General features: G+C 46.4%; 1 protein-coding gene across 4 annotated transcripts in view; it reads right to left on the bottom strand.

Annotated features, from left to right (window-relative positions):
- The window catches only part of LOC140395504 (receptor tyrosine-protein kinase erbB-4-like), a 1530197-nt gene that overhangs the window by 490034 nt on the left and 1019764 nt on the right, over positions 1-20399 (bottom strand). For all 4 annotated transcript variants that reach the window (XM_072483352.1, XM_072483369.1, XM_072483378.1 and 1 more), the window contains exons 10-13: positions 18316-18389; positions 14565-14655; positions 9452-9651; positions 3369-3501 (exon numbers count right to left, since the gene is read on the bottom strand). In XM_072483352.1, the coding sequence (XP_072339453.1) occupies positions 3369-3501; positions 9452-9651; positions 14565-14655; positions 18316-18389 (498 nt within the window). The remainder of the gene's footprint in view (positions 1-3368; positions 3502-9451; positions 9652-14564; positions 14656-18315; positions 18390-20399) is intronic.

The following is a 20399-nucleotide window of genomic DNA, read 5'->3' as shown; positions in this document are numbered from 1 at the left end:
TCACACTTAGTTACGTTGAATTCCAACTGCCACAATTTTGCCCATTCACCTAGTCTGTCAATGTCTCCTTGCAGTGTTATGCTACCATCTAGATTGTCTACAATGCCACCTAACTTTGTATCATCAGCAAATTTGTATATATGACTTTCTATGCCATCCTCCAAGTTAGTAATGAATAGTGTGAATAATTGAGGCCCCAAGTTACCTCCTGCCAATTAGAGTAATTATCCATTATCCCCACTCTCTGTCACCTGCCACTCACCAATTTCCTAACCATGTCAATAATTTGCCCTCAACTCGTGGGCTTCCACCTTAGTTAACAGTCTCTTGTGTGGAACTTTATCAAATGCCTTCTGGAAGTACATATAAATGTCATCCATATACATTCCCATGCCCACTACCCTAGTCACCTCTTCAAACAATTCAATAAGATTAGTCAGGCATGACCTTTCCTTCACAAATCCCTGATCAACCAAAAGTTTTCAAAGTGTTAAGTTACCCCATCCCTGATCATCGACTCCAGCAATTTCCTAACATTTATACTCCATTCTCTTTGATAAAAGGGCCACTATTTAATTTGCCTTTCCAATTATCTACTGAATTTATATGCTAGCTTTTTGTGATTTATGCCAAGAATCCCCAAATCTCTCTGTGCTGCAGTCTTTCTCCAACTAAATAATATTGAGCTCCTTTATTCTTCCTACCAAAATGCATAATTTCACATTTTCCCTTGCTATATCCATCTGCCAAGTTTTTGCCCACTCACCTAACCTGTCTACATCCCTCTGTAGACTCCGTGTCACCCGCACTACACGCCTTCCCACCTATTTTTTTGTCATTCGCAAACTTGACAGTAATACATTCACTTCCCTCATTCAAGTCATTGTAAATAATTGTGGTCTCAGCACTGACCCCTGTGGCACTCCACTAGTTACAGGTTACCATTCTGAACATGCCCCTCTTATCTCAACTGTCTGTCTTCTATCAAATAGCCAGGAAATAGCAGAGGAGGAGTTAAATAAACCTCAACCACCCTTTGAGTGAAGAAGTGCTTCCCCTTAGTGTCCAGGGATGTACAGGTTGAGTTCCGGGGATATGGTGGGGTGGACGGGGAAGTGGGCCTGGGCAGAGTGCTCTTTTGGAGGGTCAGTGCAGGCTCGATGGGCCAAATGGCCTCCTTCTGCACTGTAGGGATTCTATGTGAAAGTCTCAGGAGGAGAAAATCCCTGTAGGATTTAGCAGTGTCCGGGAGCTATCTGGTCATAGCAGGTTCAACAAGGAATCTACACAACATCCCTGCCACTGCCTCAGCTCTCCTGCTGCTGAAATCATCATCCAGGGGCGTCATTCTCCGACCCCCCGCCGGGTCGGAGAATGGCCGTTGGCGCCGTGAATCCCGCCCCCGCCCCCGCCGAAGTCTCCGCTCCCGGAGATTGGGCGGGGGCGGGAATCCAGCCGCGCCGGTTGGCGGGACCCCCCGCTGGATTCTCCGGCCCGGATGGGCCGAAGTCCCGCCCAGGAATTGCCTGTCCCGCCGACGTAAATCAAACCTGGTATTTACCGGCGGGACCAGGCAGCGTGGGCGGGCTCCGGGGTCCTGGGGGGGGGCGCGGGGCGATCTGACTCCGGGGGGTGCCCCCACGGTGGCCTGGCCCGCGATCGGGGCCCACCGATCCGCGGGCGGGCCTGTGCCGTGGGGGCACTCTTTCCCTTCCGCCACCGCCACGGCCTCCACCATGGCGGAGGCGGAAGAGACTCTCCCCACTGCGCATGCGCGGGAAACTTTCAGCGGCCGCTGACGCTCCCGCGCATGCGCGGGGAAACTGACAGCGGCCGCTGACGCTCCCGCGCATGCGCCGCATTTCCGCGCCAGCTGGCGGGGCAACAAACGCCATTTCCGCCAGCTGGCGGGGCGGAAATCCCTCCGGCGTCGGCCTAGCCCCTCAATGTTGGGGCTAGGCCGCCAAAGATGCGGAGACTTCCGCACCTTTTTGCCGGCGCGATGCCCGTCTGATTTGCGCCGGCTTTGGCGCCAGTCGGCGGGCATCCCGCCGTTGGGGGAGAATTTCGCCCCATGTCTTTGTTATCTGCAGACGTGACTATTATAATGCACTCATGACTGCTCTCCCAAATTCTACACACTGAAGTCTTGAGATCATCGAAAACTCTACTGCCCTTCCCCAAAATCAAACCAAATGCTGTCTTGCTTGCTGACCCTACTCTGACATCCAGTTAAACTACACCACAATAAAAAATGTCCATCCTTGTTTTCACATCCCTCCATGGCTTCTATGGTAATCTCCTCCAGTTCTACAATGCTCCAAGACTAATCTAATTTTGGCCTCTTGTGCATTCCTAAGTTTAATTGCTTTCTGGTGAATGTACCTTCAACTGTCTAGGTCCTAAGCTCTGAATTATCTCCCTAAACCTCTTTGCCTCTCTACCAAGGCAAAACAGTCCACATGATTGGCACCCCATCCATCGCCTTCAACATTCAGTCCCTCCACCACTGATGAACAGTGGCAGCAGTGTGTGCCATCTACAAGATGCACTGCAGCAACTCACCAAGACTCCTTTGATGATACCTTCCAACCTGTAATCTCTACCACCTAGATGAAAAAAGGCAGTTGATGCAAGGGAACAACATCGCCTACAAGTTCGCCTCCACGTCACAATCCCGACTTGGAACTATATCGCTGTTCCTTCAGTGTCACTGGGTCAAAATCGTGGAATTTCCTCCCTAACAGAAGTGTGGGTGTACCTACACCACATGGACTGCAGCGGTTCAAGAAGACAGCTCACCATCACCTGCTCCAGGGTAATTAGGGATGATGTTCTTGCCAGTGACTCCCACATCCCATGAATGAATTAAAAAAACTTTCCCCCTCTAAGACACTTGTTAAAATCTATCTTGTTGATCATGTTTCTGGTGTAATTTATTTATTTTCATTAATAATTATGCATTTAATTGTGATTTCTTTAAATGAACAAGCAATATGGCTGCAATGAATTTCCGATTGGACAATAACATTTGAATGGAATTAAATTTAATTGAATCTGACCTTATCTCCTTCTGTGGCTTGGTGCCAAAATTGGATTCATAATGCTCCAGTGAAGCATCTTGGTACATTTTATTATATGAAAACTACTTATATAAATGCATGTTGTATTGCACATTCTCCACGTGCCTGCCTGGGTCTCACCCCCACAAGCCAAAGATGTGCAGGGTAGGTGGGTGGCCACACTAAATTGCCCCTTAATTGGAAAAAAATTGGGTACTCTAAATTTAAAAAAAAATAAACAAATGCAAGTTGTTGTTGGGTTGTGCCACTGAAATGCAAGTTCTTTCTTATTTTTTCCTTACTTACCCCTCATACAAGTTACAGGATTCAATGCAAGTCCTGCCCCGATGGAAGAATCTGCACGACAAGCATTGGTTTGGGCCTGCACCCCAACAACCATCATCAGAGCACAGAGGGTCACACATCATCCTATCCGAAGCTGAGAAGGAAACAAGATTCTCAGTCAACAAATCAGCCCAGTTACCAGCATCCACGACAGTCAATTTTATAATCAGTCTTCATCATTAAACAGAGTATTGCACACACTGCCTGGGGCCTATTATAAAAAGACAGACCTCTCATTCAAAATATAAATAAACAGAAGGTGTGGAGTGTTGACTGTGAGAAATGTCAGGGGGTTGGAGATGATAGGGAAGGCAAAGTGTGAGAAACCATGGGATACAACTTATATTCATGAGTGGCTGACCTAATAGCCTATTCAACCGGCGATGTGGTAAGTTATGGCCAGGACTATGAGCAGAAATGGATTCTTGTTCCATTGTTCCTCATTATACATTCTCTTTTTAAACCACATAATAATGAAAACAAGGAAAGTGAGATTGATTTCAAATGCAAAGGTAACTTGTGGTTCGCAGCTTCTTCAGGGATCTTTGTCAGCCACTCGTCATAAACCAGGCTTAAGATGGACATCACAAGCCTCAGCGACATGTACCCCCACAACCATCTTTCCTTTGCCACGGTAACATTACACAGCTCCCCCCGAAACCCCATTCCCCCCAATCTCAGTTTTGTTGAGGGGGTTAATTGAAGGTTAAGTTAACTGGGGCAGTTAAGCAGCAAATTAAATTTTACATAGATTAATGTGAGGGACTTTGATAGGAAACCAGAAACATTACCTGCACTGTAGAAATGCTAGAAGAGCTATATCAAACTCGTAAAAGCTATGTCAAACTCAAGTTACACTTGGAGTTCTGTGCAGAATTCATATCGTCATACAGTGAAAAGGACAGAAGCATTTGAGTGGTGCAAAAGGTATTTACAAGGGCAGAAAGATTACAGAGATTGAGAAAGACTGAACAGGTTGGAATGCTTTTCTTTAAGAAGATTTTGAGAGGGCCTGGCAGACACCTTGGAAATAATGAAGGGTTGGACAGGGTAGCTATGGGGAATGATTCCACTTGTGGGAGAATCCAAACCTGGGCACCATAAATACAAGACCGTTCACTGATAAATCCAACTGGGAATATGGAGTCTTTACTCCGGTTTGTTGCAATGAAGAACTCACTACCACAGCAAACAGCTTAGATGCTTTCAAAAAGATACTCGATGCATGCAAGAGAGAAAAAGGCACAGAATGAATTGCTTAAATCAGACTAATAGAATAGGAAGAGACTCCTGGAGGATTAGTTGTGCTGAATGGTCTGTTTCTGTTCTGTATATCTTCTGTGTATGCAATTAAAAAATAATTTTGCTCATCACTTTCACTTTTCTATTCAATTTCAGCAGAGATGAAAAAAAAAATGAAAATCACTTGTTGTCACAAGTAGGCTTCAAATGAAGTTACTGTGAAAAGCCCCTAGTCACCACATTCCGGCACCTGTTCGGGGAGGCTGTTACGGGAATTGAACCGTGCTGCTGGCCTGCCTTGGTCTGCTTTCAGAGCCAGCAATTTAGCCCAGTGTGCTAAACCAGCCCTTGTACCTACTGCTAATCCATTGCAGCTTGAATTCTGATCGCTTCACAAAGCCTTATATCGGGGGCGATTCTCCGAGCCTCGCGCTGGGCCAGGGAATCGCCGCAACCGCGCCATGATGCCCCGACGCGCGATTCTCCGAGGTGCAGAGAATTGCCGCCATTTGTGCCGCCGCGTTTGGTGCGGCCCTGGCCGCGGGCCGCTGGAATCGGCGGGACCGCCGATTCTCCGGCCCGGATGGGCCAAGCGGCCGCCCCGATACGCCCCTGGTCTCTGCTGGCCGGAACTATGCGGGAACGCTCGGGGGCGGCCTGTGGGGTGGAGTTGGGGGGGAGGGGGGCCCGTTCACCAGGGGGGCCTCCGATGGTGTCTGGCCCACGATCGGGCCCCACCGATCGGTGGGCTGTCCTCTCCCCCCACCCCGGGCCTACTTTCCGGTGCGGCCGGCCCCTGAACACCGACTCCATGTTGGGTCGGGGCCGGCGCGCATAATAAGTTCCCCGCGCATGCGCAGAATGGTGTAGCCCAACTGCGCATGCGTAGGATTGAGCTGGCCCAACTGCGCATGCGCGGGTTGGCGCGGCGCCCATTTGACGCCGCATAAGGAGGCTGGAGCAGCGTGAACCGCGTCGTGCTGGCCTCCTGTGGGGGCCAGAATAGGTCGTGCCCGGGCCCTGTTCGCGCCGTCGTGAAACGCGACGGCGTTCACGACGGCGCGAACACTTGGCCTCCATAGCGGAGAATCACCCCCATCGTATTCATTCTCCACCTCCTAGCGACTCACAAGGCAAACCGAGCATGTGTTTATCTCTATTTCTATTGCTATGTTGTCCTGGAACAGTCACTTGCCTGCTACCAAAGGCTATTGCTTGAGTGCTGCCATTATGCATCAAGCATATGGCTGACCAGGAGACTCCAGCTTTTGCTGTCTGTCTTAGGCATATTGGGAGGATTTACAGGTTGATAATCGACTTGTTTGGCTGCATTATGAACGCTCCTTCCGCGGCCATCAAGTCCTGGAGTAGGACGTGAACCCAGAACTTCAGGTTCAGAGACAAGGGACGCAATTCTCCCAAATAATTTTGAAGTGTGTTCTCCGGTGGGAAATGAGGTGCGATTCCCGCAGGGTGGTCCGGTGTGGTCCACATTGCATTCTGTCGGTCACAGAATAACCTTCCAGCAACCCCCCCCTCCCCCCACCCCACCCCCGTTTCTTGCCGATAAAGATCCCCCCCTTCTCGCCTGCAAAGAACCCCACTTCCCCCAATTGTCACTGTCATCAGCCCCACACCCTCCTCCCAAAGTTAGCAACACCCCGCTATGCCCCCCTTTCAGGCACCACTTCAGGTCCCGCCCCTTGGCAGTGCCAATGTGCCAGTGCACTGTCCAGCCATCTCCTTGACCATCCGGGGTTACAAAGGCCTCCAAGCCCCTTGGTGTGTCATCCCGTCCATCCAGAGAATTCAAAAGTGGCTGTGAGGGGTCCTCATTGAGGAACTCTTGTACTTCAATGTCTGAGTGATGCCAGCTCTTTCTATGGTGGAAAAGCATCTCCAATGCAGGCATTCTGTACAGGCGTCAGAGATTTTAAAAGATCCAGTCTAAAAAGATTGCTGTCAGGCAGACCACCTGCTCTTTCTTGGAAGCACTTCAGACTTTAACCAAACCCACTATCAACAAAAATCATTCAGAGCAAATGCTCTTTCACAAAAGCACTTCAGAGTAGAAAAATATACACTATGGAAAAAATTCAGCCAGACAGGACACCTGCTCATGAGAGGAAGCACTTCAAAGTAAAGTAAATGGACCAGGAAATGCTATAAAAACAAACAAAGCTCACGCCTCCTTTGAGATAACCTTCAGCTGTCAATCTAGAGGCTTATAAAAGTCAATGTGAAATTCAATGTAAACAACTAAGTACAAAGGGATAAAAGCAGGCAAACTGCAACAGTCAAACCACAGAGGCTCATAAAAGTACTCAATGAGGACCTTCTCACAGCCGCTGTCATTAGTGCCTGTCCCTATCTGCTCTTCCACTTACCACTCTCCTACCCTACCATCTACCACCTGGTTCAGAAGTCCTGGTGAGAAATGCAGAGCTTCGGCACTGTGAAAAAACATAGGAGCAGAATGGAAATCCAACAGTGATTGCCAGTCCTCAGAAGACTCCGCCCTTTTTGTGTTTATCCCACCCTCTATACTGTGCCATTCTATGCATCCTGGAAATGGAAATTGTGCTCCTCTTCTCGTTCCTTGCATCTTTTCAAAAGAACTCCTGTAAATTGCAGTTGTTCATAAGGCACATCCCTCCATTTATTTAACCCATAAAAAGATATTTAAAAGAATTGATGTTTAACAAGGTGGAGAGAAACATAGAGATTAATTTTCACTTAACTCCACCCCCCCCCCCCCCCCAGAAATCCCACAGGATTGGATTGATGGAACATCAATGTTACATCCCACCCGATATTTCTTTGCAATAAGTAAAATTTAATGTAAAATATGGTTTTGTTAAGGGGAGGTCACATCTGTCCAACATGATTGAATTTTTTGAAGAGGTGACCAGGTGTGTAGATGAGGGAAATGCATTTGATTTGATTTGATTTATTATCACGTGTACCGATGTACAGTGAAAAGTATTGTTCTGCGTACGGTCCAGGCAGATCATTCCATACATAAAAAACATAGGACATACAATAAATGCACAATGTAAATACATAAACACAGACATCGGGTCAGCTTACGGAATGCAGTGCTTCTCAGTAGAGAAGATACGTGAAGAGATCAGTTCAGTCCATAAGAGGACCATTCTGGAGTCTGGTGACAGCGGGGAAGAAGCTGTTTTTGAGTATGTTCGTGCGTGTTCTCAGACTTCTGTATCTCCTGCCCGATGGAAGAAGTTGGAAGTGTGAGTAAGCCAGGTGGGAGGGGTCTTTGATTATGCTGCCCACTTTCCCCAGGCAGCGGGAAGTGTAGACAGAGTCAATGGATGGGAAGCGGGTTTGTGTGGTGGACTGGGCTGTGTTCACAACTCTCTGTAGTTTCTTACGATCTTGGGCCAGCAGTTGTTGTACTAGGCTGTGATGCAGCCAGATAGGATGCTTTCTATGATGCATCTGTAAAAATTTGTAAGATTGAATGTGGACATGCCAAATTTCCTTCAATTCCTGAGGAAGTATAGGCGCTCTTGTGCTTTCTTGATGGTAGTGTTGACGTGGGTGGACCAGGACAGATTGTTGGTAGTGTGCACACCTAGGAATTTGAAGCTGTCAACCATCCCCACCTCAACATCATTGTTGCAGACAGGGATGTGTACAATACTTTGCTTCCTGAAGACAATGACCAGCTCCTTAATTTTGCTGACATTGAAGGAGAGATTGTTGTTGTTACACCATGCCACTAGGTTCTCTATCTCCCTCCTGTACTCTGATGCATCATTGTTTGAGATGGTGAATTGGATTTGGATTGGGTTGATGTAGTCTACTTGGACTTCAGCCAGGCTTTTAATAAGGTTCCACATGGGAGACTGATAGCGAAGGTAAGCACCCATGGGATCCAAGGAAATTTAGCGAATTGGATCCAGAATTGGCTGAGTGGCAGAATGTGTGATGGTTGAGGGGGTTTTTCTGACTGTCTAGTGGTGTCCTGCAGGGATCAGTATTGGGGCCCTTGCTGTTTGCAGTTTCTATAAATGATTTAGATATAAATGTAGGAGGATTGATAAGTACGATTGTGGATGATACAAAAATTGGTTGAGTGGTAAATAGTGAGGAGAATAGCTTTCAATTACAGGAGGATATAGACAGGCTGGTCAGATGAGCTGATCAGTGGCAAATGGGATTTAATCTGAGTAAGTGTGAGATAATGCACTTGGGCAGGATAAACTAGGCAAGGGAATATATGATGAAGGCAGGACCCTGGGAAGCACTTTAGCTGTGAAGAGAGATTGGATAGACTGGGGTTGTTTTCCTTGGGGCAGAGGAGGCTGAGGGGGGACATAATTGAGATGTATAAAATTATGAGGGGCACAGATAGAGTAGACAGGGAGAAACTTTTTCCCTTGGTGGAGGGATCAATTACTAGGGGGCATAGATTTAAGGTAAGGGCAGGATGTTTAGAGGGGATGGGAGGAAAAATGTTTTCATCCAGCAAGTGGTAGGAGTCTGGAACTCACTGCCTGAAAGGTTGGTGGAGGTATTGAGATGTGCACTTGCAATGCCAAGGCACACAGGGCTATGGGTTAAGTGCTGCAAAATGGGATTAGAATAGTTAGGTGGTTGTTTTTGACCGGCGCAAACGCGATGGGCCAAAAGGCCTTTTCTGTGCTGTCGACCGCTATGACCATGACTCTATTAAGTAATGTTTCCCACAACCCTGTAAATGTACCAACCAGTGGGTTCTGTTGAAACTGCTGCTGCCCAGAACGAATGTCTTTACCCTGACTGATGATACTTACTGCAGTTCTGTGAATTTCGGTTGTTTTTTATGACTGGTTTCTGAAAAGTGGTTCTGAAGAGCACCGTCCAGTTGACTGTGTGGTAATAGCACAGGTTGGGGTTGTCGGAAACGTACACATTGCCTGCACTGATTTCCACCAGGGACTGGAAGTGTAGGGACGTTATCCATTGTTGCTTCAGAATCAGCAGCGAGATCCCACTGTGCAAGGGGAAAAGAACACACACTTTGTGGATTAGAACACATGACTGTCACACATTTCAGGGCATGCACCGCATCATTTCGCAAATTGTGTCTGGGGGAACCTCAGATGAAGGCGGTGTCCATCAAAAGTAGTGATTCCCCAGAAGGTGTCACCAGTGTGAGATCCCACACCAGTTGCATGCCTTCAGAAATCCCGATAGCCTCTGTTTGCACTCGAGTAATCCTACCACTGTTTAATTTGCTGTAAACGTGTTATGTTGCAACATGAAAATATTTAATGCAACGCTACACATTTTGAACCGCCAGTGTTGACGTCAAGCTCCCCCCAACTCTGCCCCGAAGACTCTCAACTCCAGTCTCGGAAATGCAGCCCCAGTCATACCAGTGAGTTGTTTGATCATGCCAGCTTGAGGGAGGTTTCCAATATGGAGTGAGTTAGAGACAGTTTTGCCCACTCGGAACTGGATAAAACCGTCCCCTCTTCCACCTCTCCTCATTCCCCAAATATACAATCAAACACCTAACTGATTCTACATAAGATCCTTACATCTGAGGACTATTTTGAATCCAGATTCCAGAAGTGACTGGTTACCAACCCATTGCACCATTCCCTTTTTGTTTATCGTTAGTATGCGCACATCACTGGAAAGGCCAGTATTTATTGCTTATTCTTATACTCGGGAGAAGCTAGTGGTGGACCTTTTTCTTGAACCACTGTAACCCATGTGGTGGACATCATCCCACAGTGCTGCCAGGTAGGGTTTCCAGGATTTTGACTCAATGACAATGAAGGAGCAGCAATATAGTTCCAAGTCGAAATGATGTGTGATTTGGAGTGGAACGTGCAGCTTTGGGAGCTGCTGCCTAATGTAGCTTTGTATTGGTAGCATACTCTTTTGTCTGTTCTTTTGTGTGAAAGGATTTGGTTCTAGTAGGAAGTCACTGTCAAGAGAAAGCATTTCACTCCTACCAGTGCCTATGACATTGATTGTCTGTAACCACAGGATCTGCAAGCTCATGGTGAATAATTGAGATGCAAAGCTGGATGTACATGGTGTGATCTCGTTTGTATTCCTTTGAGAAATGCTAAAAAAAAAACCCTACAATTAAAGCAAGTACTGTAATTAACTGAATTGTGAAAGAAAATACATATTGTGTGAATGCTTGCAGCAATCCCAGCCCATCTCGACAGTTGTTGTCTGCATCATTATTTTAACAGCGTGCTACAGCTCAGGGCATTTCCAAAAGGCAACATGTCAGTTTGACATCAGACGGAGGTCTACAGGGTGCAAGCGTGTTGGGGCAATGTAATGATCTCATTCTGCTGGCCAGTTTACTAACTTGTAATTAGCTGCTCAAAGCAACTGGCTGGATGACATGGAAGCTTTAGAACATGATTGTCAAGTGATTCCTTGGAGCTAAAGGTTTGTTTATGACTTCACCTCACCCTGATGGCTTACAGGTACCCTTCTGTTAAGGGAGGCTGAATATAAAATGTAACATATGGAAAGCCTGTCATTTATTTCCTTCCCTTCCTCAAATGATGAGTGTTGCCCTGGAATCACACTTGTAGGATTTTACCTGGCAAATACATAATGGGCTTCTTTGCGATTTCCAGTTCCAATGCTTCAATGGAGATTGTAATCTATTAATCACAAATGCTTGGAGCATTCAAAGACGAATATGGAATAGTGTAATTTCAATATTTTCAGCGGCTGTGGAGGTGGTGGATTAGAATATCATCCTTTCAATCAGAAAACAGCCAGTCTTCAGCCTTCTCACTGGCTGTAAGCGAGTGAGCCTGGGGCATCTTTATCTAGTTCTCTAATTTGTCCTGGAGGACCCAAAGACTTACAATGTGTATCCACTTGACCCCTTGTCACATTGCACACAAGAAATTAGTGCCTCTGCTGGTGGGATAGTTTAATTATCGCATAGCAAGTTTGCACAGTTTCTATTATAAGTGCACATATAGGAATTTCTAATGGAAAAATTGACACCATGTTTGCATGAACAGAAGACTTTTAATTTCAAAAGATACATTAAGCTTTAGGTTCCTAGTTAGTTGCCCTCTATATTATTGTGACAATTCTATGGTTAATCTCCCTAGTTTTCAAAGTTATTTCTCCTACAATGCAACAAAAGCACACTGGGCTAAATCGCTGGCTTTTAAAGCAGACCAAGGCAGGCCAGCAGCACGGTTCAATTCCCGTACCAGCCTCCCCGAACAGGCGCCGGAATGTGGCGACTAGGGGCTTTTCACAGTAACTTCATTGAAGCCTACTTGTGACAAGAAGCGATTTTCATTTCATTTCATTTCATTTTCAAATGCAACCAACAGGCACTTGCTCCCCCCACTTTGATTAGGTAAAGGGCCATCACACCATTCTAACTCCATCTTTTGCAGATCATTAAAACAATGGAGCTCATCATCATCTCCCCCATCCCCAGCCCATGTCTTTCTTTCCTTCTCCGTTCTATTGGGCTTTGAAAACTAAGCATGGCGTTACCTAACCAAACAAACCCCGGATTTATTTCCTCTGCTTTTACTCTTCCCATCCCATGGTGTTGCACTGAGGCCCTTAAGGCTGAAACAAATGCTGAATGTTACAATAATAACATACCCATGGTGGCCCAGGGCAACAGCTGTCCCGGCAGGAATCAGCTCACTGGCATCAGCCCCAAAGATTCATCAGAACTAAAAGTACTGACGATAATGAGCAGAGGAATGTCCACAGCAGTGTCACTGGGAGAATATCGCATGCAACAGAAGGTTGGATTGGATTGGATTTGTTTATTGTCACGTGTACCGAGGTACAGTGAAAAGTATTTTTCTGCGAGCAGCTCAACAGATCATTAAGTACATGAGAAGAAAAGGGAATAAAAGAAAATACATAATAGAGCAACACAACATATACAATGTAACTACATAAGCAATGGCATCGGATGAAGCATACAGGGTGTAGTGTTAATGAGGTCAGTCCATAAGAGGGTCATTTAGGAGTCTGGTGACAGTGGGGAAGAAGCTGTTTTTGAGTCTGTTCGTGTGTGTTCTCAGACTTCTGTATCTCCTGCCCGATGGAAGAAGTTGGAAGCGTGAGTAAGCCGGGTGGGAGGGATCTTTGATTATGCTGCCCGCTTTCCCCAGGCAGTGGGAGGTGTAGATGGAGTCAATGGATGGGAGGCAGGTGCGTGTGATGGACTAGGCGGTGTTCACGACTCTCTGAAGTTTCTTGCGGTCCTGGGCCGAGCAGTTGCCATAACAGGCTGTGATGCAGCCTGATAGGTTGCTTTCTATGGTGCATCTGTAAAAGTTGGTAAGAGTCAATGTGGACATGCCGAATTTCCTTAGTTTCCTGAGGAAGTATAGGCGCTGTTGTGCTTTCTTGGTGGTAGCATCGACGTGGGTGGACCAGGGCAGATTTTTGGAGATGTGCACCCCTAGGAATTTGAAACTGCTAACCATCTCCACCTCGGCCTCGTTGATGCTGACAGGGGTGTGTACAGTACTTTGCTTCCTGAAGTCAATGACCAGCTCTTTAGTTTTGCTGGCAAATGCAGTGTGGGGTCCAAAAAGAAGTTTGGGCAGCTCAGCTTTTTTAGCTTATCTGGAAATTACTCTATCACTCACAAAAAGGGAAGAGTTTAGGAGTAACCTGAGCTGCCTAGAGCCACCTTACCTTTCTCCGTTCAGGAATGAAAAAGTAAGTCCACGCTTCATCATAATCAAGAATGCTGATCCTGACAGTGGGTGAAAAGCGTAAAACATTCACTCAAGAAAGATCTTGTTACGTAGTGCCTTTCGTGATCTCCGCACGTTGCAAAGCACTTTAAAACCAATTAGGTGTAATCGTTGTTAATGCAGGAAAGGTAAATTCCCCACATCAAGGTCCCAAGAGCAGCTGTAGGCTGATAATGATCAATTGATCCATTTTTGCGAAGCTTGTTCAGGGATTAATATTGGCTAGGTCACCGGAGAGTAAAGCTTTTCAACCAGTGTCATTGGATTTTTTAAGTTCGACTGCGAGGTCAGATGGGGCCTTGGTTGAAACAACTCATTTGAAAGTTGACACCTCTGCCAGCGCAGCATTGAAATGCCAGCCTAGATCCTGTGTTCAATCCACTGCAGTGAGACATGAACCTCCATCCTTCTGTCTCAGAGCTAACAAATCTCAGCTAATTATGTAACAAATCTGATCTGGGACTGTTCCACATGACGGGAGGAGATAACATACCAAATAGCTAGCCAAAATTAGCACTACTTAAAAGTAGCTCAGGGAACTTTTTGGGGGCAGCACGGTAGCACAGTGGTTCGCACCGTTGCTTCACAGCGGCAGAGTCCCAGGTTCAATTCCCGCTTGGGTCACTGTCTGCGTGGAGTCTGCACATTCTCCCCGTGTCTGCATGGGTTTCCTCCGGGTGCTCTGGTTTCTCCCACAAGTCCCGAAAGATGTGTCTGTTCGGTAAATTGGGCATTCTCCCTCAGTGTACCCGAACAGGCCCTGGAGTGTGGCGGCGAAGGGATTTTCACAGTAACTTCATTGCAGTGTTAATGGAAGCCTACTTGTGACACTAATAAAGATTATTATTATTTTAATTTTTGTCAGGGTATGTGCAACATCAGCAAGCCAGCATTTGTTACTCATTCCAGTTGCTCTGAGTGTATTGGAAAGCACAGAACTGGGAATACATTTAGATAGGCATGATAGATGTCCTTCGGATTTTATAACAATCTGGCAGCTTTCACAGTCATCTTTCACAGATGACCAGATTTGTTGAATTTAATTCGCCAAAATGAGATTTGAACATGCCTCTGAATTCCTGATTCAGGCCCATAACCACGAGCCTATCGCCCTCACAGAACTACAGACGCAGGTCACAGAGAGAAAACGATTAAAGAACCAATTTACCTGTACAGACTTCGGCCACCTATAGTCACCAGGTTGGCAAATACGTTGAAATCTGTCATATTTCGTGGCCATGACTGAATATTCAAAAAACCTGGTGCAAAAAAAACCCAAAATCAAGATCATTGAATATTGTGCTGTAATAGAACGGGGGATATTCAGGTGCATAAAAGCAAATTACTGCAGAAGTTGGAATCTGAAACAAAAACAGAAAATACTGGACAATCTCAGCAGGTCTGACAGCATCTGTGGAGAGAGAAGGGAGCTGACGTTTTGTTTCTGGATGACTCTTTGTCAATACTTTGACAAAGAGTCATCCAGACTTGAATAGTTAGCTCCATTCTTTCTCCACAGAAATTGAGGTCAATCTGGGAGGTAAATAGACCTGACAACACCAATGAAAGTTTTACTCCTCTACTCTTTTCCTGCACATAATACTGCTTTATGTGCTAAAGCTATCCTGTCTATAATGTAGTCACAGAGCTGAAAAAAAGCATAAGCATTGAATTGTAATTTTCTTCCTGCTCCTAGTGATGGACTATGGCAGACTTTAGCCTGTTTCCATAGTTAGTAATTCCCAGAAGAGGTCGCCCGGGGCTAATAGAGAGTGCCACTCCACATCAAGCATGGCTGACCAGGAGTCTCTCCCACTCTTACCACCAGCTATTGGCGTGTTTGGATGGGTTTTGCAGGTTGACACTCAACCTGTTTGACCACGTTATGAATGCACCTTTCCTTGGCTATCAAGACCTGGGGCGGGATTCTCAGATATCGGCGCGATGTCCGCCGACCGGCGCCAAAAACGGCGCAAATCAGTCTGGCATCGCGCCGCCCCAAAGGAGCGGAATCCTCCGCATCTTGACCGGCTGAGCCCTAACCTTGAGGGGGCTAGGCTCGCGCCGGACTGATTTCCACCCCGCCAGCTGGTGGGAAAGGCCTTTGGTGCCCCGCCAGCTGGCGCGGAAATGACATTGCCGGGCGGCGCATGCGCGGGAGCGTCAGCGGCCGCTCACGGCATCCCCGTGCATGCGCAGTGGAGGGGGTCTCTTCCGCCTCTGCCATGGTGGAGACCGTGGCGAAGGCGGAAGGAAAAGAGTGCCCCCACGGCACAGGCCCGCCCGCGGATCTGTGGGCCCCGATCGCGGGCCAGGCCACCGTGGGGACCCCCCCGGGGCCAGATCGCCCCGCACCCCCCCCCCAGGACCCCGGAGCCCGCCCGCGCCGCCGTGTCCCGCCGTCCCAAAGGTGGTTCAATCCACGCCGGCTGGCGTGGGTTGACAGCGGCGGGACTTCGGCCCATTCGGGCCGGAGAATCGCTGGGGGGGGGGGGGCCCGCCAACCGTCGCGACGCGATTCCCGCCCCCGCCGAATATCCGGTGCCGGAGAATTCGGCAACCGGCGGGGGCGGGATTCACGCCAGCCCCCGGCGATTCTCCGACCTGGTGGGGGGTCGGAGAATCGCGCCCCTGGGTTAGGACTCGAAACCTGAGCTTCTGGCTCAGAGGTAGGAATGCTACCCACTGCACCACAAGACCGCAATCCTTGAAGTCAGTGGATATTGGTCACACTGCAGTGTCACGCCATTCAGCAGCACAGAACAGTATATGCAATTGAGGTCCTGGAAAGTAAATGGATAAGTGTGATCGCAAGCTCAATAAATGTTTGCAACAAAAAAATCAGCGAGTGCAACAGGAGCTGGAAGATGTAAGTTACATTTCATTTGTACGGCCATGTGCAACTGACTGGTATGTCATATTACATGGTGAATGTAAGCTCAATATACATGGAAACATTTTCCTAAGAAAATAAACAAAACAAAATGGGTTTTCATGTTGTTACAGGGGTGGTGAACAGAGTCATAGAATCATGGAATGGTAAAGCACAAATGGAGCCCATTTAGCCATTGTGTCTCTGCTGGCTATCTAATTTCCCCCCCCCCCTATCTGGTTCACTTGGGGTATAGTGTTCACACTTGGAGTATAGTGTTCAATTCTGGTCGCCACACTGCCAGAAGGATGTGGAGGCTTTAGAGAGGGTGCAGAAGAGATTTACCAGAATGTTGCCTGGTGTGGATGGCATTAGCCATGAGGAGTGGTTGAATAAACTCGGTTTGTTCTCACTGGAACGACGGAGGTTGAGGGGAGACCTGATAGAGGTCTACAAAATTATGAGGGGCATAAACAGAGTGGATAGTCAGAGGCTTTTCCCCAGGGTAGAGGGGTCAATTATTAGGGGGCATAGGTTTAAGGTGCGAGGGGCAAGGTTTAGAGTAGATGTACGAGGCAAGTTTTTTACACAGAGGGTAGTGGGTGCCTGGAACTCGCTGCCAGAGGAGGCGGTGGAAGCTAGGACGATAGTGACATTTAAGGGGCATCTTGACAAATACATGAATAGGATGGGAATAGAGGGATACGGACCCAAGAAGTGTAGAAGATTGTAGTTTAGTCGGGCAGCATGGTCGGCACGGGCTTGGAGGGCCGAAGGGCCTGTTCCTGTGCTGTACTTTTATTTGTTATTTGTAATGTCCTTCAGGGAAGTAAATCGGCTGTCCTTACCCGGTCTGGCCTCCATGTAACTCCAGACCAACAAAGCAATGTGGTTGATTCTTAACTGCCCCCCAATGAATGGCCTAGCAAGCACTCAGTTGAAGGGCAATTAGGGATGGGCAACAAATGCTGGCCCAGCAATGCCCACATCCCAAGAATGAATTTTTAAAAATTATTTTACTCATAATCATACTTTTTTTCCTTCGTTTATTTACCAACTTTCCTTTTGAAAGTTACCATTGCATTCACCAGCTCTTCAGGCAGTGCTTTCCAGATCATAACATGTCAAAAATATGTTTTCTCATGTCATGTGGTTCTTTCGGCAATCAACTTAATCTGTGTCCTCTGATTACTAATTCACCTACTTGAACTGCAAAGTACGTTCCATATCTAGGGAATATGCCATACTACAGAGCAGTGCTTCGCAAACATTTTCACCACTGTCCACTTAGGTGGGACAAATAATGTCACCCCCGCCCCCCACCACACCCAACCCAACCACCATGGCACTCTGCCAGCCCTACCACACCTGCCGTAGCATGCCACATCGATAAAACTCATCAGAATTAATGGGAAGATGGCTGTTGCGTTTGATGTAAGTTACATTTCATTTGTAATGATATTTGGTTCAAAGCTGGAGAACTTCAGTCTCATGTTGGGACCCATGTCCAGTCCATTCTCCGTTTTCATTTTCAGCCCCGCAATGTTAATATCTTGTCAATTATATTGTTAAGGTTCGTTAATCTGATCCCAATAGATTGTTATGGTTTGTTAACGTCAATTACATTGTTAAAGTTAAGGGAAACAGGTAATGGGTGTTAATTGTCTGTAGGGGCCAGAATTAGACATGGGAGCGGCCCATTCAGGGCGTCGTAAAACGCGACTGTGTTTACGACGGCGTGGACACTCTGCCACGGGATTGGAGAATCCCGCCCGGGATGTTTTGCCCAAAGAACAATAGAGATGTAGATCAGCTACTAAGGAAGATCATGGAAATGGTTAGTATCCGTGGGTAAAACACAGGATCCAATGTATTTCTGTGCAAAGAATAGAGTGTTAGATATGGTGAGATGAACTGATCGAGTTCATCAATGAAAAGGTCATTTTTTTCTTCACGTAATAGGAGTTTCATTGTGATACAAGTTGCTTTTCAAAGTAGATGTTAATTATTTAAACGCAATGGTAGAAGCCTGCTGTGTTTTCACTACCTGTTATCTCTCGCACTGTCCGGAAGACGTTGAGCTTGTCTGGATCCAAAGCAGCAATATTATGATAGGGGTCGCTGGAAAAAAAGAAGAGCCAGTTCCATTATACAGTTGTCTCAACACGTAAATTCTGATAAGCCGGCAGCAACAACAGTTTGCATTTGTATAGCACCCAAGCCATTTCACAGGAAAGTTACAAAGCAAAATTTGACACCAAAGGCACAGAGGAAATAATATAGCAGATAGCCAAAAACTTGGTCAAAGAGATGGATTTTGAGTAATGCTTTGAAGGAGATAAGAGGGTCACATGGAGAGGTTAGAGAGGGAGGTCGAGAGTTTAGGGTCGAGGTAGCAGAAGGCATAGTCACCAATAGTGCAGTGATTAAAATTAAGGATGTTCAAGTGGCCAGAATTAGAAAAATGCAGATATCTTAGAGGGTTCTAGGGTTGGAGGAGATTACAGAGGTAGGGAGGCGTGAGACCATGGAGGGATGGGAAAACAAGGGTGAGAATTTTAAAATCAAGGTGTTGTCTTGCTTGGAACCAATGTAGGCCAGTGAGTGCAAGGATGATGGATGAATGGGACTCGGTGTAAGTTGGTATATGGGCAGAAGAGTTTTGGATAGCTTCAAATTTATGGAGGGTAGAATGTGGAAGGCTGGCCAGGAGCGTGTTGAACAAATTAAGTCTGGAGGTAACAAAGGCATGGATGAGGATTTCAGCAGCAGACTGAGGCAGAGGCAGGGGCAGTGCCGGGCGATGTTATGGAATTGGAAATAGACAGTCTTAGTCAAAGAGTGAATATATGGTTGGAAGCTCATCACGGGCTTGAATATGACACCAAAGTTATGATTCAGCCTCAGAGTGAGGGAGTAGTCATGGAACGGAGTTTGCTGGGAAGACTGAAGACAATGGCTATATTAAGTTGGAATACATTTGTGCTCATCCAGTACTGCATGTTGGACAAACAGTCTGACAGTTTGAGGCAGTGGAAGCAGGTGATGTAAACATACATGTGAAAATCGATGTTGTGATTTTGGATGACCTCGCCGAGGGGTAGCATTTAGGTGAAAAATAGGAGAGTGTGGGATACATCAGAGCTAACAGTCTGGTATGATAAAAATTCATGTTATTTCTGAAAGCTTCAAGTTATCTCAGCACAGCTAATCACCCCCATTTGAAGGAATGTCAGGTATAGTTCACATCTCACTGCACTTATAGTATACTTATTTCTTTCAGCAACTTGCATTTGTATAGCACCTTTGATGTGGAAAAATATTCCAAAATACTTCACAGGAACACTGTCAAAAGAAAATGTGTCACTGAGCTATATGACGACGTATTATGACAGGTGACCAAATGTTGAGTCAAAGAGGTAGATTTTAGATAGCAGCAACAAAGAGGAGAAAGGGGCAGTGCGTTGACGAGGCGCAGAAAAGGAATTCCACAACCTAGAGACTAGATTGCTGAAGTGAAATGATCAAAGCCAAGCCATGTATAGAAGGCCAAAATTGGAGGAGTGCAGAGACACCATAGGGATGTAGGTCTAAAAGAGGTTACGTTGATAGGCCAGTGCTCTCTAAAACAATTACAAACACAGTTGTACCCATTCACATGCAGCTGTAATGGTTTGAATGTTATTTTTTTGCACAGCAAACCAGTGTTGTCTTTGGAATTGTGCTGTGCGGTACTTTTGTATCCAGCGCACTGCCCCTTTAAATTTTTTTACTCAACATTACTTATCACAGAACAAGACCTGCAGGATGCCTTTTAGACTGCTGCCTGGCAAAACACCTACGCAGTCAAACCTGGGAAAAATACTGCCCACATTGTGAGATAGTGAAGTGATTTGTTACGGTCGAAATCTCAAAGCTACGCATCATCAGGAAATTTGAGGCAAATTCCAAGGACAAAGGAGGCAAGCAGCTTGGCATAAAGCATTTTAATTTAGTCACATATCTCGCACTTTGGTTCATTATTTGTTTGCTGTCTTTTAAATATCAACAATCATTGAATACCGCCTAGAAAGCTAATAACATATGACCAATAATTCTAATGTCCCAAAAACAGCCCTTAATATAAGCTGA

Source organism: Scyliorhinus torazame, chromosome 2 (genome assembly GCF_047496885.1).
Source record: "Scyliorhinus torazame isolate Kashiwa2021f chromosome 2, sScyTor2.1, whole genome shotgun sequence".
NCBI lineage: Eukaryota > Metazoa > Chordata > Chondrichthyes > Carcharhiniformes > Scyliorhinidae > Scyliorhinus > Scyliorhinus torazame.
This window is presented reverse-complemented; position numbering and strand designations above follow the sequence as displayed.